General features: G+C 42.7%; 2 protein-coding genes across 10 annotated transcripts in view; both read left to right on the forward strand.

The window, feature by feature from the left end:
* Positions 1 to 9,568, forward strand: part of USP19 (ubiquitin specific peptidase 19) — a 49,579-nt gene extending 40,011 nt beyond the window's left edge. For 6 of the 9 annotated variants that reach the window (XM_058167604.1, XM_058167605.1, XM_058167599.1 and 3 more), the window contains 2 exons: positions 1,696 to 1,880; positions 3,780 to 4,875. In XM_058167604.1, the coding sequence (XP_058023587.1) occupies positions 1,696 to 1,880; positions 3,780 to 3,998 (404 nt within the window). In that variant the 3' untranslated portion in view covers positions 3,999 to 4,875. Of the gene's footprint in view, positions 1 to 1,695; positions 1,881 to 3,779; positions 4,876 to 8,508 lie in introns of those variants that run through there. The other 3 variants (XM_058167607.1, XM_058167608.1, XM_058167606.1) reach the window with 2 other exon arrangements.
* Positions 9,569 to 17,450: 7,882 nt separating this feature from the next.
* The window catches only part of LOC131192445 (sodium- and chloride-dependent creatine transporter 1-like), a 29,725-nt gene continuing 27,366 nt past the window's right edge, over positions 17,451 to 19,809 (forward strand). Inside the window, exon 1 of the mRNA XM_058171596.1 lies at positions 17,451 to 17,770. Within this exon, the coding sequence (XP_058027579.1) occupies positions 17,740 to 17,770 (31 nt within the window). The 5' untranslated portion in view covers positions 17,451 to 17,739. The remainder of the gene's footprint in view (positions 17,771 to 19,809) is intronic.

A 19,809-nucleotide genomic window follows, 5' to 3' on the forward strand; every position in this document is an offset into this window, starting at 1 on the left:
TTTCCTGCTAGGGGTTTCATAGAAACCTAGGATCAACCTCATATGACTTTTAAGATTGCACATCCAGTTGCAGGAGGGAAAAACCCTCCTTTTCTGTTGCCAGCCCTTAGATCTTTTTGTTGTTGTCGTTCTACAAAAATTGTGTACAATGGATGCAAGTCACAGCAGATCTCACTCCCCTCAGATGGCACAGTGCAGATCTAAATTTTAATTCAGCCCTTCCTCCTATTCTAATGGATCTATCTGCAGAATTCAGCAAGATAGTGTTGTGCCATATGTAAGTGGTGTGATAGGGATCATAAATCTCTGAGGCACCATTAGTTGCTCTCAGCCTGCCCATCAAAACAGCCCCAGGCATATTTGTTAATTCTATTCTGTTTCATATTGTCAGGCAAACAGAAAGGTTAATAGATCAGACAACCTTAGAGATTAATTTAGAATGACCTCAGTTCCAATTGAAGAAGTTCTCTGGCATCCATTGACAGCCCTTAGCTGTTTTCCAGAGGAAAAATATTGAATTTTCCTCTGTGCTCCCCTGGGAGTGCTCTCACTTTTTTTAAAAAAAACTTTCTTGGCAGAGGACAAAAAGAGTATAAAAAATAGTAGTTAATTTGTCACAGATTCAATGGATTCTGCCAATATCTCATTATTCAGAATTAGGCAAGGCCAGAAATGAGAAGAATGCTTAGTTGGGGTATTTAGCCTGGTGCTGCCTTTGAAGCAGCACATTCAAAGATACGTTCCTCCATTATAGAAAGAAACACCGCTCTTCGGTGTTGTTTTGCCTGCTTTGTTCACTTTAAAAGAAAAAGAAACGGTCCTCTGTCTTTATTGGAACAAGCTTGGTACAGTGATGGATCAACTTGAAATATCCAAGAACAGCCCAGCTCCAAAGTTATAAGGACTTGGACAGTAGTTCAGAATATCTGTTTTTAATTCCTCTGCCCTCGCAAGTCACATGCAATAAAAGTTCCTTCCACATTTGGGGATTAGGAAGATGGAGGGTTGAAAGCTGATTAATTATTGCATGTGCTTAGTAGGATATTGATACTGATGTTCCCCTCCCCCCAAAGAGGATTATTTGCTGGAAAAGGTCTAAGCAGGACTATTGTTGTTTCATGTATAATTTGCTCAGAGTCTATCATCTGATTATTTAGCCTCCTTGCTCTTAGAGAAGCAGGATAGAGTTCTAGCATCTTCTGGTCAGCAGAGAAGCTGGCAAAATGGACCAAAGGAGGAATCGTTGAAAGGTTATAATTGCCATTACCTAAGTTGCTACTATCTCTCCCCATTTTTTTTCTGTTAGCAACGTTGTCTTCCTGATGCTTGGTTTATTTATTACAGTCAGAAAAGATAGTCGAATTTGGTATCATTAAATATTTCTCCCTGCACTGAATACATTTTAACAGGAGGATCCGTGAGAGTAGCATCTTCCTTTAACAATGTTGATGACCAACACTCCTTCCTTCAATATGCCATCGCTGCTATGAAAGAAGCACTCATGAATGCAGTTCTGCTGGTAAAACAAAACTATGGTTATCAAAATACTTAAGGTGCAAATTAAATTTGAGTCCGTAGGTTAAAAGAGAGATATAACTTTAGAAGAGATGGCAGGAGCAGAAGTAGTAGGCCTCTGCACTAGGTGGTCTGTGCTTTGAAAGACTCCATGCTTATCCCTTTCCTCCCTTCATCCAGGTTGGCGGCTCTTTGATGACAGCACCGTGACTACGGTGGATGAAAGCCAGGTTGTGACCCGATACGCTTACGTGCTCTTCTACCGCCGACGGAATTCTCCTGTAGATAGACCTCCTCGAGGACCCCCTCGTTCCTCAGACCCCCGAGCAGACTTGGCCCCATCTGCAGAAGCAGCAGCCAGTCAGGTGAGGAGTTCCGTCAGTCCACCTTGGGAAGACTAGACTGAACTAACATTTTTTTTCATTGTTGACAATTGAGGAGATATCTGCTGGGCCCTGCTTGCAGCTATGGCCATGAGGAGCTGTGGGTACTGTTTGTCCTCTGGTATATCCCAATTAAATGCTGGAGAAAAACAAGTATATAAGATGGCAGGAAAAAACACTGCAAAAATGAGAAAAGCTTGCAAGTGTGTGTCTGTTGGAATGGGTGGGGTGGGGTGAAGAGACGCTTTCTTAGGAGCCAGAAGGGATACACCAGCTCAGAACTGCAGAGTTGAGTTTAGCGTGATTGTGATAAAATATATTATCTCTGTGGAAAATGTACTTCAAGAGATAATAGTAAATTGTTGGGGACCATGCAGCGCAACAGAACTCAAGAAGCCAGCAGAGTCCGAGGCATGAAAACTGGCTTGGTGACTTTGAGCCAGTCAGTCTCTTCGAGCTCAATTCACTGCATAGGGTTGTTGTGCTGGACAAAATAGAGGAGGAATGAATACTGTATTAAGTATATATCACCTTGAGTTATTTATAATGATAATAATAATAAAGGCAGGATATAAATAAATTTCTTACGCACTCAGTTCTGCAGTTAGATTCATCTCCTTTCTCTTTCTCCCGTATTCCCATCCCCTAATATGGTGGGACTAGGCTTCTCTCAAATGTTGTCAGTGATCTTAGCATAGTTAGAAATGAGGACTTTCAGATACAAGTGTGGCCGTGGTTCCAGGTATGCCCTGGGATTCTGCAGCCATGTGGTATAGTGGCATCCAACCTGGGATGGCTTCCTAGGTGGAAGGTTAAGTTAGGCTTCATCCAAGGATATGAAAGACAGGCTGCATTAGCCCTGTCCTTTCTGAACCTCCTACAGTTTTCTGATGGTCCATTTTGAGTTTGACGTCTGCTAGGGCTTCTGGAAACCATATACCTGTGAAGGAGAAATAGGCCCAGAAAGACCTATTCACAGGGTCTTTATGTTTAAGCCATGATTCCTGTTATGCCTATGGTCACTCACAGCAGGCCCTTACATCAGTTCCAGCATTTCCTTCCCAGAACAAGCTTTAAAACTTGAGAACTCGGGAAGAAGCAGCGCCTGTCCACAGAACCCAGGGGACCAAATGGGGAAAGATGGTGTGGATGGTTTGGCTTTAAATATCAGTAGATAATCAATGTGATTGGCTGACTACCCTGAGTGGATTGTCCTGCAGGTGAAAAAATGATTTATGACTGATTGTGACTAACTTCTCCTGTGCATCTGTTTTAATTAAAGAGAAAAGGAGATTACCCTAGTTAATTATCATCTCAGACTGGTCCTTATGATTTTTCACTTACCACAAGTTGAACTGTTGATTAGGCTTCTCATCCTTTAAAATGCACACGCTTGGATGTCACTGGTTTATTTTCAGATCCTCACGTTCTCATCAGCAAAAGCTTATCTGTGACTGGCTGTTCTCAACTGAATGTCCTTTGTTCTTACAAGAAAGCATGAACAGTGATTACTTGGTGCCTGTGTTTATTGAATGGCATAAGTTGGCAGACTGGGAAGATTTCCGCCAAGCCAGCCAGCATGGATGCCTAACTCTGATAGGTTTTTCCTCCATCTTCATGTGGCTTGTGTTATTCACTCTGTCCCAAGGAGGTCCTTGTTATCTGAACATGGCCTACTATTAGGATTGTAATCAGGCAGAAGAAATATAAAGGCTGTTTCAGAAAACTGGCAGTGTGAAGGGCAGGGTCTCCGGGATAGTCACATGCAAGTGAAATGGGCAGCTGTATAAATTAGATAAAAGAAGCAGGGCAAAGCATGGGTGATTGAGGGGTTTGCCATTATGTTCTCCTCAAGTGCTGACGCAGGTTTCCACATCGCAGGCTTCTCTGCTCTGGCAGGAACTGGAGGCTGAAGAGGATGCTGCCAGAAGGCTGATGAGGAACCCTTGGAGGTCTTGCAGCCAAAGGACAAGAAAACTCAGCTCAGAGTGTCCTGATGAAGGCCATGTCCGATACTTTGTCCTGGGCACCATGGCGGCCATTGTGGCACTCTTCCTCAATGTCTTCTACCCGCTCATCTATCAGACCCGCTGGAGGTAGCGGCAGTAGCAAGGCACCTGGAGGATGGCAGCCAGCTGACTGCAGTGTTGTCCTCTATGGCATCTTTGTAGCAAAGTGGCTAGGATGCCAAGTAGCACAAGATGAAGCCCTAATGCCAGTCCTATGTTGAAGGCGCCAGGCCCAGTGCCCTTTTTCTCCAGTTGATTGATTACATGGATTTACAGTCACAGGAAGTTCTCATCTCAGCATCTAGATAGTTGGTATTTCTCTGGAATAAATCTTTCCTAAATAGCTCTTGAAAACTACGTCATATGAATCAAGGGCTAGCAAATGACTGTGGCTCAACAGAGTCTGCAGATCCACAGATATTTTATCCATAATGATGTGGTTGTCAGATTGACCTGACTGCCATCTATCCTGATAGAATTCCCCTAATTTGGCTGACACCAACATCCCCTGAGAGAGTTATTGCAAGACTGATAATTTTCTCAGTTGGTCATTGGCCCCTTGTTTGAAGGAAGTCAAAGATTTTTAATGACCATCTTTTCCTTTATTGGAGGGAGAATGTATTGTTGACTTTTCTAAACATTGGTGAGTTAGATTTCTTTACCATGGTGTAACTAGAGAGTTCAGCCTCCCCTGTTTTTTAAAAAAGCATATTAGATATTGATATAGCTATGCAACTGTATTTGGATATGAGTGTAAAGGAACACTGTTTTCTCCTCCTCCTTCTTCATTATCTTGCATTTTGCTTCTGTACATATTTTTGTGGATGCTTGCGTGCCTATTTCTGTGCATGCATAAAATAGAAGTAAAAGTAGGGAGTTACTGTTGTTTGACCCTGTAGTATTTTAATCTGGCCCTACAGTCTGGATATAAAACGTCTCTTGTGCCTTCAGACTACCGGCTCAAATAGCTTGATCTAGGGCCATGGCTTTGTGAAGTCGAGAACTCATAAACTCAGAATGAGTAAAATTCTTTGTTTCACCCTTTTGTTATTTTTATTAATATTATTCATATGCAGTCTAATTCCTAACGTCTTTACAGATTCTTCCTAGGAGTAGTTTCAGAGAACCTTTTCAGATTCTTTGGGGAAGGAGAAAAGATTTCAGGTTAACTGTTCCTGATGGCCGGTTATTCTCGCTGTGTCCCAAGGAATGAACGGTTACTAACTGTAGTAATGCCAACGAGCAGGGTCTGGCCAGTACATAGATCTGGTGGGAGCCTTTCCATTTTGGAGAAGGGAAGCCCCTAAACTATCCTCCACTGGCTTGGTGAACGAAAAGTTAGCATTGTGCAGAGGAAAAACTTTCACTGTATTTATTTATTGTATTTAATAAAAATCAAGGTATTCTAAACTCACTGTTGATTCTCTTTCTTTCACTGTCAGCTGCTTTTCCGTTCAGCAACCGCTTTCTAAAAGTAACAGATTCCTTTCAGTCCCTTTGGTCCCGTGCATATTTTTGTATTGACCTCTGAAGTTGCATTGGTGCTGGTGAAAAAAAGAAGCTGCAGCAAAGCAAAAGCTATAGAAATAATAAGGCGGAAGGGGACTCGGTGCTAGAAGAGAACTTTGTGTGTTCTATGATTTTGTGGCAGCTCAGAATTTGTTGTGTGCTGCTATGAAGTTCAGTGTTGACTTAAAACGAGAATGCAACCCCTACAGCAAAGGGCAGCAAAGACTAATTTCCAGCGGCTGGGTAGTGCTTTTGGATTTGAAAACAGAAAAGTGGGGTCTTTTTCCCTGCTTCTTAAAAAAGGTGCAGCTGCCTTAAGGAGTTAATACATTTTGCAATGCTATGGATTTAACAGCAAAATTACTCTCTGTAGGGGTTGCATTTGCTCCCCCAAGGACTCCAAAACATATTTTTTTTTGCTATCAAATCAATAGCACTGCACACCTTATTAATTACATGCAGGTAATGTCTTAGAAAGCAAATGGGGAGGAATTTGGGTGCAGAATTCCTAAGATGAATGAGCCGTCAATCCTGATAGAATTCCCTAATTTGGCTGACACCAACATCCCTGAGAGTTATTGCAAGACTGATAATTTTCTCAGTTGGTCATTGGCCCCTTGTTTGAAGGAAGTCAAAGATTTTTAATGACCATCTTTTCCTTTATTGGAGGGAGAATGTATTGTTGACTTTTCTAAACATTGGTGAGTTAGATTTCTTTACCATGATGTAACCAGAGAGTTCAGCCTCCCCTGTTTTTTAAAAAAGCATATTAGATATTGATCTAGCTATGCAACTGTATTTGGATATGAGTGTAAAGGAACACTGTTTTCTCCTCCTCCTTCTTCATTATCTTGCATTTTGCTTCTGTACATATTTTTGTGGATGCTTGCGTGCCTATTTCTGTGCATGCATAAAATAGAAGTAAAAGTAGGGCGTTACTGTTGTTTGACCCTGTAGTATTTTAATCTGGCCCTACAGTCTGGATATAAAACGTCTCTTGTGCCTTCAGACTACCGGCTCAAATAGCTTGATCTAGGGCCATGGCTTTAGCCAGAAGTCGAGAACTCATAAACTCAGAATGAGTAAAATTCTTTGTTTCACCCTTTTGTTATTTTTATTAATATTATTCATATGCAGTCTAATTCCTAACGTCTTTACAGATTCTTCCTAGGAGTAGTTTCAGAGAACCTTTTCAGATTCTTTGGGGAAGGAGAAAAGATTTGAGGTTAACTGTTCCTGATGGCCGGTTATTCTTGCTGTGTCCCAAGGAATGAACGGTTACTAACTGTAGTAATGCCAACGATCAGGGTCTGGCCAGTACATAGATCTGGTGGGAGCCTTTCCATTTTGGAGAAGGGAAGCCCCTAAACTATCCTCCACTGGCTTGGTGAACGAAAAGTTAGCATTGTGCAGAGGAAAAACTTTCACTGTATTTATTTATTGTATTTAATAAAAATCAAGGTATTCTAAACTCACTGTTGATTCTCTTTCTTTCACTGTCAGTTGCTTTTCCATTCAGCAACCGCTTTCTAAAAGTAACAGATTTCTTTCAGTCCCTTTGGTCCCGTGCATATTTTTGTATTGACCTCTGAAGTTGCATTGGTGCTGGTGAAAAAAAGAAGCTGCAGCAAAGCAAAAGCTATAGAAATAATAAGGCGGAAGGGGACTCGGTGCTAGAAGAGAACTTTGTGTGTTCTATGATTTTGTGGCAGCTCAGAATTTGTTGTGTGCTGCTATGAAGTTCAGTGTTGACTTAAAACGAGAATGCAACCCCTACAGCAAAGGGCAGCAAAGACTAATTTCCAGCGGCTGGGTAGTGCTTTTGGATTTGAAAACAGAAAAGTGGGGTCTTTTTCCCTGCTTCTTAAAAAAGGTGCAGCTGCCTTAAGGAGTTAATACATTTTGCAATGCTATGGATTTAAATTACAGCAAAATTACTCTCTGTAGGGGTTGCATTTGCTCCCCCAAGGACTCCAAAACATTTTTTTTTTTTTTGCTATCAAATCAATAGCACTGCACACCTTATTAATTACATGCAGGTAATGTCTTAGAAAGCAAATGGGGAGGAATTTGGGTGCAGAATTCCTAAGATGAATGAGCCGTCAATCCTGCCCTAGATGAACAGGAGAGTGAGAAATTGAAGAGAGAAGAAAAGGAGAGCAAAATATGTGGGCACTCCCCATTGTATTCAAGTAGTTTAACAAGTTGCCCTGCCCACGTAATGGAATGTGACTGTTGACCCCAAGATGGTTCTGTTGTTTTAACCTAAACAACCAGGCTTGGTTTGCCTTTATTGATTTAAGAACTACAAAAATGCTTTTTTAAATGTAGGGGTGAAAAAATGTAAAGCTGAATGGCTTATTGGATTTTATAGTCAGTAGGTGAAGTTTTAGCTATTTGTCCTTCTCTGCTAGTAGTAGAATATCTTCAGCATTATGTCTATGGAGATTCTCAATCATTCAGGTCATGGTTGTCCCAAAGGTGCTTTTTTCAAGATGCAACTGGACTGTCTGGTTTAGAAAGTCCAGCTGCCTCTTGAAAAAAGCAGCCAGTTTGTATAATTCTTACAGATTTCCTCACTCTGTTTTATTTTTTTTTTGGGGGGGGGGGTGTTGTAGAATTAAGTTACCTTAGCTTAGAGTTTTCCAAATTGTACAGAATAGATCAGACAACCCTAGATTAATAAGTGATTATGCAGGAATTATACAGATGGGACTTATTGGTAAGGCTGTGGGTGTGTCTGTGTGCGTGTGAATACCGTATGTAATAAAAACTGAAATTAAACTATATTTCACAGACAAATTTCACAGGCTTCTAAGTAATAGTCTGGTCCTTGTTCTGGAACATCACACATCTTTCAAGACTATAATTATTTCTACCACATTCTGTTTTAATAAAAGCCTAACTTAGTTTGATACATAAATATGTACTTTGTGGCTTTTGATCATTTTGGATTCTAATGGAACAAAATGTTTTTGCTTCAATCCCTCTGTGGGAAGTGGGGGGCGAGGGGGGGGGAGAGGAAAATAAATAACTTTTGTGGATCCTCTGTGGTTTTATTGTTTCTGTCTAATCCTTTGTTCTATTTGCAGGGCATTAGCTCTCCCTCCTTTGGACCCAGCCTGACAACTGATGTTGCTCCTGCCCTGGCACCAGAAGGGGTTGCAGAGCACCCCTCACCATCCTACAGCAACATGGAGGAAATTGACTAAAAGCATGGTGTGCTGGAGGAGGGCAGTGTACATACGAAGGCTTGGTTTCGTGGCTTCCCCCACACCACTCCCTGGCGCACTCCTGCAGTGAGAAGGAGGAGGAGGAGCTGCTGTGACCCTTTTTTTGAGCACACAAGCACTTTCTGCTCCACCCATGCCTCCTCCTCTCCTGCCAGACGGAAAGGTCCCTTTTGTGTCCCCTGCCCGAAGCTGCTCTGTGCTGGCATGCAGGGGGGAAATTTTGTGAGCCCCCAGTGCAATCCCCGAAGCTCCTGTCCTCCCCACCCTCCCTCCGAGCTCTGATTAGGTTCATCCTGCACAGAGAGGCAGCAGATGCGCTTCCACATGCCCAGCCTGCCCTGCTGTAAGCCAAGGGGGAAGGGGCCATTGGTCTCTGCCTCTGAGAGGCCTTCTCCCACTTTGCCATACCACGGTGCCTGCTTCACAAACTTCCATGCCCTCGCTGCCTGTTCCTCTGCTCTCCCTGATCTCTTCTTCCTCAGCAGCCTGAGCTCAGGACGCCGTCTTGGGCGTAGAATCAGCCCGTGGGAGAGAAGCAGAGGCTCCCTCTTTCTCTCGGTCCCTTCACCAGCATTGTGTCATCTTGTCAGGGAGAAGGAGGCTGGTGGTTGGCACCTGCTATTCCCCTCTCATCCTTCACAAAGGCTACAGAGCTGTGGCTGTCCTTCGGCTATCTTCAGTCATTTTGGAATTTTTGTTTTTAATCCCTCGCGGTTCCCTTGGGTTGAAAAGCCACTGCCAGCACTATCACTATTTAAATATTTGGCTCCTTCTCCCTTTCACCCACCCTCAGAATTGCTGTAACCAAATGAGGCTGTCCGGGGCCTTTTCCTAGGAAACCTTTGTCTTGCTCTCCGTTTGTATAAAGTTGGTGTTTGTCTTTGGTCCTGAGTCATTAAATTCTACTTAATGCTGCTTGTTTCTGTTTTTGTGTGAATTATGTCTGCTGCCATGCCATTCTGGCATAGATTACCAGCCAGGTTACCAGGGTAGAATTAATTACAACCAGAGTTAAAACTTTTGTTCTTTCCATCTTTTTGGTAAGTTTGATATTCTTAGCCAAAGGAAGTGCTATAAATCAGGGTTTTCAGGATATCCTTGTTCTTTCTTGTTATGAACTGAATGTGTTTCTACAACAAGCTTTGTTTCACTACGTGTATTTACAGTGCTGAAATAGCAGCAATAGCAGCAGTTAAAGGGATGGACTAGTACAGGGGTGGCTCAGAGTCTAAAATTTATCATCTTCAGCCATGGAAACTCATTTGTGATACAATTAAGACTATCTCAGTGGTTGCTGTAGGAATTTAATGTAAGAAGATCCCTATTGCCTCTTACCTTCAGTTGAATGGCCAGGACATAAATATAATCAATAATATGTTGCCTATTTGCAGTAGTGAAGGTATATTTTTCTCCATATTATAACATGGAATCTTAACCCAGCCTTAAAACTCAACACATTGTATTATTGTGTAAGATTTAATTCAAGGTTGTCCAATCTTGGCAGCTTTTAAGACCTGTGGATTTCAACTCCAGCCACATTGGACACCCCCAATTTAATGGATAGCTCAAGCTGCCATCTTCCCACTCCAGATCATTTTATATAGCTCCTTTTTCAGCTGCTTCTGATTTCTAGTAATTCTAGCAATAAGCATTAGGATTTTAAAATGGGCTGAGGAGAGTGACTGGGGGAAAGGAATGGAAAGAATGGGTGATATTTAAATGGTGCTTTTTTTTCCCCCTATACATATAGTTTCTGTTTTGCCCATACTCACTTTCAACCATGCAGTAGAATCCATCATATGCAAGTATACTATAAAGTGCTTGAATAATGATAACGGAAAACATCTCTTTTTCCCATGATTTATGGAAGGAGTATGAACAATGCAAGGTTCTTACCTTGGGGTTTTTTCTTTGGTTTTTTGGCCATCTTACTACAAAGCACAATACACTGGAATATAAAAGAGTTCCCATTCTCCATAGCATTGTGATAGTGTCCTGAAGTCCAAAATTGCCAAATTAGCTAACATGTTTGAAAATACCCTTTTTCTTACTTAGTAACAATTAAACTTCACATAGGGATGTGTTTCTGGGAAAATACCGGTGCAGCTTTTTAAACAGTATGCAGAATTTTGAAAAAAATCCAATTGCCATAAGGAATAAAAAGAGGGCTTTGTTTACGAAAAAGTAAAGATTCAGAAGAGGCTCTTTTAACGTATATGGGTACACAAATAGCAGTGAAAATTTGCCAAGCTGTAATTTATACATTAAGACTACCATCTCAGAAGTCTAACTGACTTCCTGAATACTTCTACGAAAGGCTTTTATCGTTCAAGTGCCCTGAGTCACTTGCAGAATCTTTTGACTTGCCCGTAAGTTTTGTAATTTTCTATTCGTAGGTAAACCCATTATTTTTGCTTTTTTTTGTTTGGCTTCCCTGCTCCACAATGTCTATTGATTAGTCCTCTGATTGGAACCATCCCCAATGTACATTTCCTGCATTGATCAAGAAGCAAAGGCAAGGTTTAGAGCAGCCTTTCCCAAGCTGGCACCCTTTAAATGTGATGACGTAAATATTCCATTGCCCCTAATCAATCAGTATGGCTGGCATCCTAATACTGTATGTGGGTTCAAAAGAAGGAAGAATTAGCAATTAGGGAATTGGGTGGGTGGGAATTAGATGGAAACTGAATAATAGTGAAGATTGAGAGTTTGGAAGTTATGAGAAGACTTCACTGCCACTCCGGTTATCCATGTTGGCTTGTAGAGATGACAAATAAACCTCCCTTGAAAACGCATTAGGAGAAAATGCAAATCTGAACACAAGGATAATTATTTATTTATTTATTTATTTATTTATTTATAATCCAATTTCTATACCGCCCTTCTCCCGAAGGATTCAGGACGGTTTACAGCCATATTAAAAATACAAAAATACACATAATATAAATAACAAATTTAAAACATTTAAAACGAATATATTAATTGGCCAAATTACTAAAAACGGTTAAAACCGACATAAAACCCTTTAAAATTTAAAAACTATAATTAAAATACATTTAAAATACATTTAGGCTAGTCCCGCACGATTAATAAAGTTTTTAATTCCTGCTTGAAGGTTCGGAGGTCGGGGAGTTGGCGTAACCCCAGAGATAACTCGTTCCAAAGAGCCGGTGCTGCCACAGAGAAGGCTCTCCCTCTGGGGGCTGCCAACCGACATTGGTCGACGGCACCCTGAGCAGGCCCACTCTGGGAGCGCACAGGTCGTTGGGAGGCTATCGGTGGCAGAAGGCGGTCTCGTAAATACCCCGGTCCTAAGCCATGGAGCGCTTTGAAGGTGGTCACTAACACCTTGAATTGCACCCGGAAGGCTACCGGCAGCCAGTGCAGGCCACGCAGGATGGGTGTTATATGGGAGCAGCGTGCTGCTCCCTCTATTACCCGCGCGGCCGCATTCTGGATTAACTGGAGCCTCCTGGTGCTCTTCAAGGGGAGCCCCATGTAGAGAGCATTGCAATAGTCCAGGCAATTTCCCAGTATTGGGAAACTGGGGATCATATCACTCAGAAGGTTTGAGGTTCCACCATTGGGCAACATCCTGCGTTGTTGCTCCTGTAACTTGTCCTGCCAAGCATCCCACTCTGCTGACAGATTCAAAGGCCTAGTGCAACAAGGAAGCAAGAGACTACTCCCTCTCCTCCATAGGCGAACTGATATGCCATCTGCCTAAGTTCCCACAGGGTGCCAGAGGAACAAATGGTATACAAAAAGCTTTATTTGTACAGGTAGTCCTCAACTTACAATCACAACTGAGCCCAGAATTTCTGCTGCTTAAGTGAGCATTTGCATTTTGCCCCATTTTACTACTTTTCTTGCCACATTTGTTAAGTGGATCACTGCAGTTGTTAATTTAGTAACACGGTTGTTAAGTGAATCTGGCTTCCCCATGGTTTTTCTTGTCAGAAAGATGATCACATGACCTTGGGACACAGCAACCGTCATAAATATGAACTACTTGTCAAGCATCCAAATGTAAACCACATGACCGTGGGGATGCTGCAACGGTTATAAATGTGAAAAACTGTCATAAGTCACTTCTTTCAGTGTCGTCGTAACTTCAAACGGTTACAAAATGAATTGTTGTAAGTTGAGGACTACCTGTATAACAAAGTTTGGTGCCAACCTTAGTTGTAGGAAGCAGGGGCTGAGTCTTTGTGTTGTAGTAAACTCCAGCTCCTTTGTCTATGGAGATTCTCAGACATCCAGGTCATGGTTGCTTTTTCAAGAGGCAACTGGACTTTCTGGTTTTCCTTTCTTCAGAACTGAAGAAGCTTCTTGGACGAGAAGCGAAACGTCTTCAAAGAAAAACAAAAAAGTCCAGTTGCCTCTCGAAAAAGCACCTGTGGAACGCCCAGCTCCTTTGGCTTGTTTACGGCTGAGTGCATTGTGTGAATCCCAGAACATGGTTTAACTCTGCAATCGAGTGAAGAGTGTTGTGTGGGCCCATCCCCTGATGTTACAAGCAGGAGGAGCTCTGCCAACTTTGCATGGCATGTCTGCCATGGGGAGTCTTCCCAAAACCCACTACCACGCATGGATTCCTCAGCATAGAAGCCAAGGCAGCAAGTCCATTAATTCCTGGAAGCCCAAAAATACGAAAACCGCCCAGCACCATATCTTTGGGCAGCACCCAAGGCCTTCGGTTCTCACACATTTATCTGGCTGCCCTGTGATAGATACATTGTGTTTGGAAGTTAGCCACCAAGATATCCTTGGCCTCTTTTCCTCGGACAGCCAGATCAACCCATAGCCCTCTTCTTCCTCCCCCGCTTCAAACCATGGGCTAGTGCTCAACCCAGAAGAAGGAGCTGTGTCTTTGCCCTGTGAATGCGGAGGCTGCCTGTTACATGGAAACGGACCCTGGAGTGGATGTATTTGCTCACTGGAGACCATGGCAACAGGGTAAGGCATCTGTGGGAATGTGCTCCTGGTCAAAATTTCCCCTGAGCTTTGGGGTGGAGGGTGCTGGCGATATGGGCCAGTGTTGCCCTGGCTGACAACAAACAGGGTTTGTTGTGTGTAGGGGGGGGAGTCGAATGACGCTGCCCAAATAGACCTTCATTCATGGATTGCTTTTTTGTCCTCCATTATTAACCTGAGTCCTGAGAATCCCCCAATCCTCAGCAGCAGCAGCAGCAGATTTGGGGGATCTTTACGCTGTGTGTAAAGCGCTCTTTATAACGGGTAGGCCAGGATAAGTAATGCAGGAAGAGGCTGCCTGACGAGATTAAGCAACACCAACTTTTTGCTAAGGCCTCGGTTCCCCTTCCAGTCAATGAGGCCACGGATGTGCCCAACCATCTTTCATTTCCTGTCATCTTCCACGATGTCGCCTTTGAGGGAAGGACACTGAGAGGGCGGAAGGCTTTTTGTCAAAAAGACAACCGGCAGGGTTGCATCGTTGTAATGGAAGTTACAGCCTTTTTTATATTTATTTATTTATAGGTGTGTGTGTCCCACCCATCTAGAAATTTAGAAACTGCCCATCTCCCTCAGAGAAAGACTGGGCGGTATAAAAATAAGACATAAAAGCAACAAAAAAAAACACACACATTAGGTTAAGAGGCAATTAAAACTAGAAATAAATTAAATCTGACATTAAAAAAGGCGGGAGAAGGCCTTTGAGGCGCCAACCAGCCGTATGGCTGCATGCTCCTCTGAAGGCCCCAAACAATCCCACAGAGCCAAGTCTTTAGATATTTTGGAAAGTAAGAGTGGGGGCCAGTTTCACCTCTGGGGGAAAGGGAAGGATATCACAAGGGGTAATGGCAGATAAGGCTGTCTTCCTTGACCCGGCCAGTCAATTTTTTTTTAACTGACAGGATCCGTAATTCACAACATGTACTGCATACACAAAACAAGGAGTTTACACTGTGATAACATGTGAATAGAATAGAATAGAATAGAATAGAATAGAATAGAATAGAATAGAATAGAATAGAATAGAATAGAATAGAATAGAATAGAATAGAATTTTTGTATTGGCCAAGTGTGATTGGACACACAAGGAATTTGTCTTGGTGCATATGCGTTAATCAAGAATCATAAGGTACAACACTTAATGATAAATCATAGGCTACAAATAAGCAATCAGGAAACAATATAAATATAAATGTCACTGATTTCATCCTTCTCCTCTCCCCCTGCTCCTCTTTAAATGCCTCCGTGCCCATTCCATGAGAGAGAGAGAGAGAGAGAGAGGTTCATATCATTACAGGAGAATATTTGTACTTCTGGGTTGAAATGAAGGGTTTCAGACCTGAGTTTGGTTGTTTCCTTGCAGACATTTCATTACCCAAACTAGGTAACATCATCAGTGCTAGTAGGAAGAGTGCTTATATCACCCTCAGCTGATCCAGGGTTAAAACTGTGCACTTTCCTTTATTCTCCTACTGCTCAAAGACAACCTTGAGATGCATCTAATCAAATACGTTTATCACCCGTTACCTTGGAAGGAAACCGGGGGACTTGGTAGCGATCACCATAGCAGCCAATTTCGTTCCAGTGTGTAATTCTCTGCCAACCCAGAGTTGGGTGGATAACATGACAATATGTAATGGCCACCCATTAAATTCGTGACTAAGATGTAAGGATTCTAGCTCAGTAGTTTACAATAATTTAATGGCTTTTTTATAGCAGTGATCTGGGTTTGTTCCAAAGATGGTATCTTAATTTACTCTTATTTGCAAGAGCTCACTCCAGTAAAATCTGTCCTAACGTCCCCATTTACCTGAGTTCTTTTTTTCCTGTAGCATGAAATGTGGTACAGAATGGTGTTGCGCTTTAAAAACGCAAACAAAAAATTATGAACCAACATGAGTTTTAAATAAATGTCAATAGCATACAGTGTGACAGACTTTAACAGAGCCCTGGAGCTCAAATAATCTACTGAGTTCATCAGTACTGAATTTGAAAATAAAAAAGGCAAATTACTGCAAAGGATCTGAGGATCCCAGTTTGTTTGGGTGTAGACAGGAGTTACTCCCTTTGCATCAAGACTCCTAGATTTTAATCTTCCCAAATATGGAACTTCAGAATGGTTTACAGGTAGTCCTCACTTACAACCATTTGTTTAGTGACTGTTCAATGTTACAACTGCAATGAAAAAAGTGACTTGCAACTGGCCGTTGCACTTATGACCGTTGCAGCATTCCCAAGATTAACCAGCATATATTTATGATGGTTGCACAATCCCAGAGTCTTGTGATTGTCATTTGAAACCTTCCCAGCCAGCTTCTCACAAGCAAAGTTAACAGAGGAAGACATTTGTTTAACCACCAGGTATTCATTAACAATTGCAGCACTTTAATTCACTTAAGTGTGGCATATAAAGGTCATAAAATTTGGTGTGACTCACCTAACAACCACTTTGCTCAGCAGCAGAATTTCTGATCCCAATTGTGGTTGTAAGTCGAGGTCTACTTGTACACAATCTTTCATCCGAAGGTGTAAGCCCAAGCTACAGAAAAGTTTATTTAAATACACACTTAACAGCTTTGAAAATTCATTCCCAACAGATGCGCTCTAAAAATGCCAGAGCAGAATTTTTCTAATTTTCAGGCAGCATTATTAAAAAAACCTTTCTTCTCTTAGAGCAGTTATGGAGTTGATTTTTTGTATATAGTGCCTCCAACTTGCAGGCATACTGTATATCTTACTAGAACCTTGAAATCCAGTTATTATTTTTGGCATAATTTAGTAGTGTATGAATGAATGTCTATGGAGTTTCTCAGTCATCCAGGTCATGGTTGTCCCAAAGATGTTTTTTCAAGAGGCAGCTGGATTTTCTGGTAAATCTCTGAAGATGTTTTGCTTCTCATCCAAGAAGCTTCTTCAGAGCTCTTGGATGAGAAACGAAACATTTTCAAAGATTTACCAGAAAGTCCAGTTGCTTCTTGAAAAAGCACCTTTGGGATAGTGTGTGAATTCATTCCCTGAATCCTTTTTCATCAGGTTTAGGTTAGCTTAGTTTTAGGTCACAAACCATATTCAATTGCTGTGTTCAAACAGAGTGGCTAGTTCAAAATGGAACAACCCAAATTATAGTTTAGCTTGCTGCATGAGAGAGGTCTAAAAGCAGCAGTTGAGAGCAAAGATTATGATCTGGAGAACAAAGATGAACTCACCAATAGTACACAGAAAAGTCTGTTTCTGTCTCCCTCAAATGTACTTAGTTCCAGTAAAGTAACTTTTTTATCTCCGTTAAACAATTCACAGTTAGGAACCTTTGCAAATTCCCCAGAAAACAACTATTAGTAGCTTCGTTTCTATTTCCTGCCTTTTTTCATACAGGATGACATTTAAACTTTCTCAGCAGATGCAAACTTAAAAACAACATTTGGGAAGGGCATGTATTGAAATCACTCTAATTAAGCAGGACAGGCTATCTCTGGAAAGTACTGGAAGGTGATTTATTCAGTTATCCCATTCAGAAGCTATTTGTTTTCTTTCCTTTTCTCTTTCTCTGTTTTCTTGTTCCCCTTAGCTTCTTGGAAATAAAGAATTCCCCGCCTGTAGCATTTAACGCCTTCTTATTTTGCTCCTATATTTAGTTTGCAAAGGCCTGCGTCTACCAAGCCCGCATCCACCTGTCTAGCTCCATCCTAAAGCATCTCCTTGGTACCCAGTAGCAAAGTGGACTCCATTTCCCAGAATGCAGCAGACACACTTGCTGCAAGAAGCAGTGGCCAATAAGACGCAAGCTGGGAGGGGAATAGAAGCAGATGCAATTGCCTTTCACTCTCCATTCTCTTCAGAGCAGCAGAACTCAGAGCCAGCGCTGAGGGATGGAGCACATGCTCTGCCTGGTCTGTGCTGCCTGCTTCTGAGCTCAAGGCCCTGCCCAGACTCTCACCCACTGCCCGTTTCCCTGGTGTAAATCCCCATCAATGAGGTTCTTTCGCCTCACCTTCAAGTGCTTTGTGGATTGCTTCTGAGATTACATCCTGATTCCCATCCAGACCCAGAGCCAGCTTCCCGACCCAGTACCCATCTCAGTCTTCCATCGCAGAGCCCTGCCACCAGCCTCGTGTCATGGCTCCAGTGTCCGCCGAAACATCTTCAGGTAAGGACCTTGCATGCACAAGGGAAGAAGTAAAGTGCTGAACTCGCTGAGGAGGCAGAGGGGAATTCTGTCCTGCTCACCTGTTCACCCCGTGGAGGCTTTGGGGAGGCCACCATGCTTGTCTATTGTGTGTGAAGAAAGATTTTGCTGCCAGGGTCTCCTGGAATACAGGCAGAGATCCTGTGGGGCTTCTGTGGGAATCTGCCCAAGTGAATTCAGGTAAGGAATGCAATGCTTATACATTAATTTTGGGGTGGGGGGGGGAGTTAGGACAATAGTACAATAGTCATCACCCCTTCCAAAAGCTGCTACTCTGTGGCCTCCTCTTTGGATTCTTTGTGTTAATGGTTAGGCAGCTCAGCTATCTCCTGCTGAGCTACCTAGTGTAATGAAAAGAAGGACTAGCGGGCCATATGATAGCAGTGTTCCAATATTTGAGGGGCTGCCACAAAGAAGAAGGGGGTCAACCTGTTTTCCAAAGCACCAGAAACAATGGTAAGAAACAATTAATGGAAACTAATCAAGGAGCGAAGCAACCTGGAATTAAGGAGGAAATTCCGGTCAGGAAAAACAATAGACCAGTGACAACTTGCCTTCGGAAGTTATGGGTGCTTCATCATTGGAGGCTTTTAAGAAGAGATTGGACAGCCACTTGTCTGGGATGATATACAGTCTTCTGCTTGAGCAGTGGGTTGGACTAGAAGACCTCCAAGGTCCCTCGCAACTCTGTTATTCTGTTCTGTTCTACTTCCTTTTTCTCCCCTCTGTCAGAAGTGCACACCTTGCTGATATTCTTTGCTCCACACAGTCAGCCCATCTTTCCTTGCTATTTTTACATTCTGCTCCCTCGTTTGCTGGGCAGGGAGAGTTATGGATCTGAGTATTTCTCTGGTAATACCCTCAAATGTTTCTACCGTTTCTCCGTGGTCTTCCTAAGCTGGGAAGAGGGATGCTGATGGTGGCTGGGCTAATTTTACAGAAGGATGATTGGCTTTGGAATGGAGGATGATGGTAATTATTCCAGGCTCATTCATCTAGAGCCAGTGAGGTGGAACAGTGTATGTGGTGTACACAGTACGGTTCAGCTTTGATACCTCAGGGGCACAAGGTGCTCCAATGCCTGGGGCACAGCTGGTCCTTCCAAGTTGTGTGAAGCTAAGGAAAGGAAGCCTTTGGAGGTTCTGGGCATTTAGCTCCATATAAGGCAACAACTCAGCAGGAGGAGAAGAGGAGGGGGTGGGAACTTGCTTGTATGAAACATGCTACACCATCACTCTCCCGGCTACCTTCTGCTGCTTCCTTCATCTCTTGCCCAATTCTTTTCTGAAGAAAGCATGTGGTTTTTTAATACAGCCTAACCCAAGAGAAGGGCCATCTGCGGAGCCAGCCAAAGAGCATCCAGACGATTCAGCCCCAGAAAATGGGGATTAGCCCAGTCACATGCTGGGCCCAGGCAGCATGTGAGCTGTGGGGGAAGGGAAGCCAGACAAGGAAAAAGGGCTTTGTGTCTGGAGCATAGTCTTGCTCTGCCCACAACTCTTGATGTCTTTGTTTTGTCCAAAGCGGATTTATTTTCCTTGGTGTCAGAGATGCTCGTAGGTGCAAAGGGGATTCCTAGTCAGATTCTTGGGAGTTGGGGGAACAAGGCAATGGAAGAGCCTGGAGGGAAATTGGCACCAAGAAGCTACTTGTTGTGATCAGGCTACTAACCTACAAGAAAGGACCCAGTGTTGTATTAGTAGCTTTGTGTCTGACTGGCCCAGTGTTTCCTGGACGAGGAAGGGGAGGGGCGATGCAGTTTGTCTTTGTGTTATGAAACAAAAATCTTCAAGAACCACAGCCACATCTCCAAGCCTCACTCCAGGCCCCAAGAGGAGAGGAGATAATCCCAGGGAATTGTATGAAACAGCCCAAAGCACAGTCTTGGGCATATGTGTGTGTGTGTGTAAGTACATTATGAGCATAGGAACTGCTGTGTGAATTCATGTGATTAGTGTTCTGTATGTGTGTGTGTGTGTGTGTGGTATATTCAGCATCAC

Source organism: Ahaetulla prasina, chromosome 2, assembly GCF_028640845.1.
Source record: "Ahaetulla prasina isolate Xishuangbanna chromosome 2, ASM2864084v1, whole genome shotgun sequence".
NCBI classification, from domain to species: domain Eukaryota; kingdom Metazoa; phylum Chordata; class Lepidosauria; order Squamata; family Colubridae; genus Ahaetulla; species Ahaetulla prasina.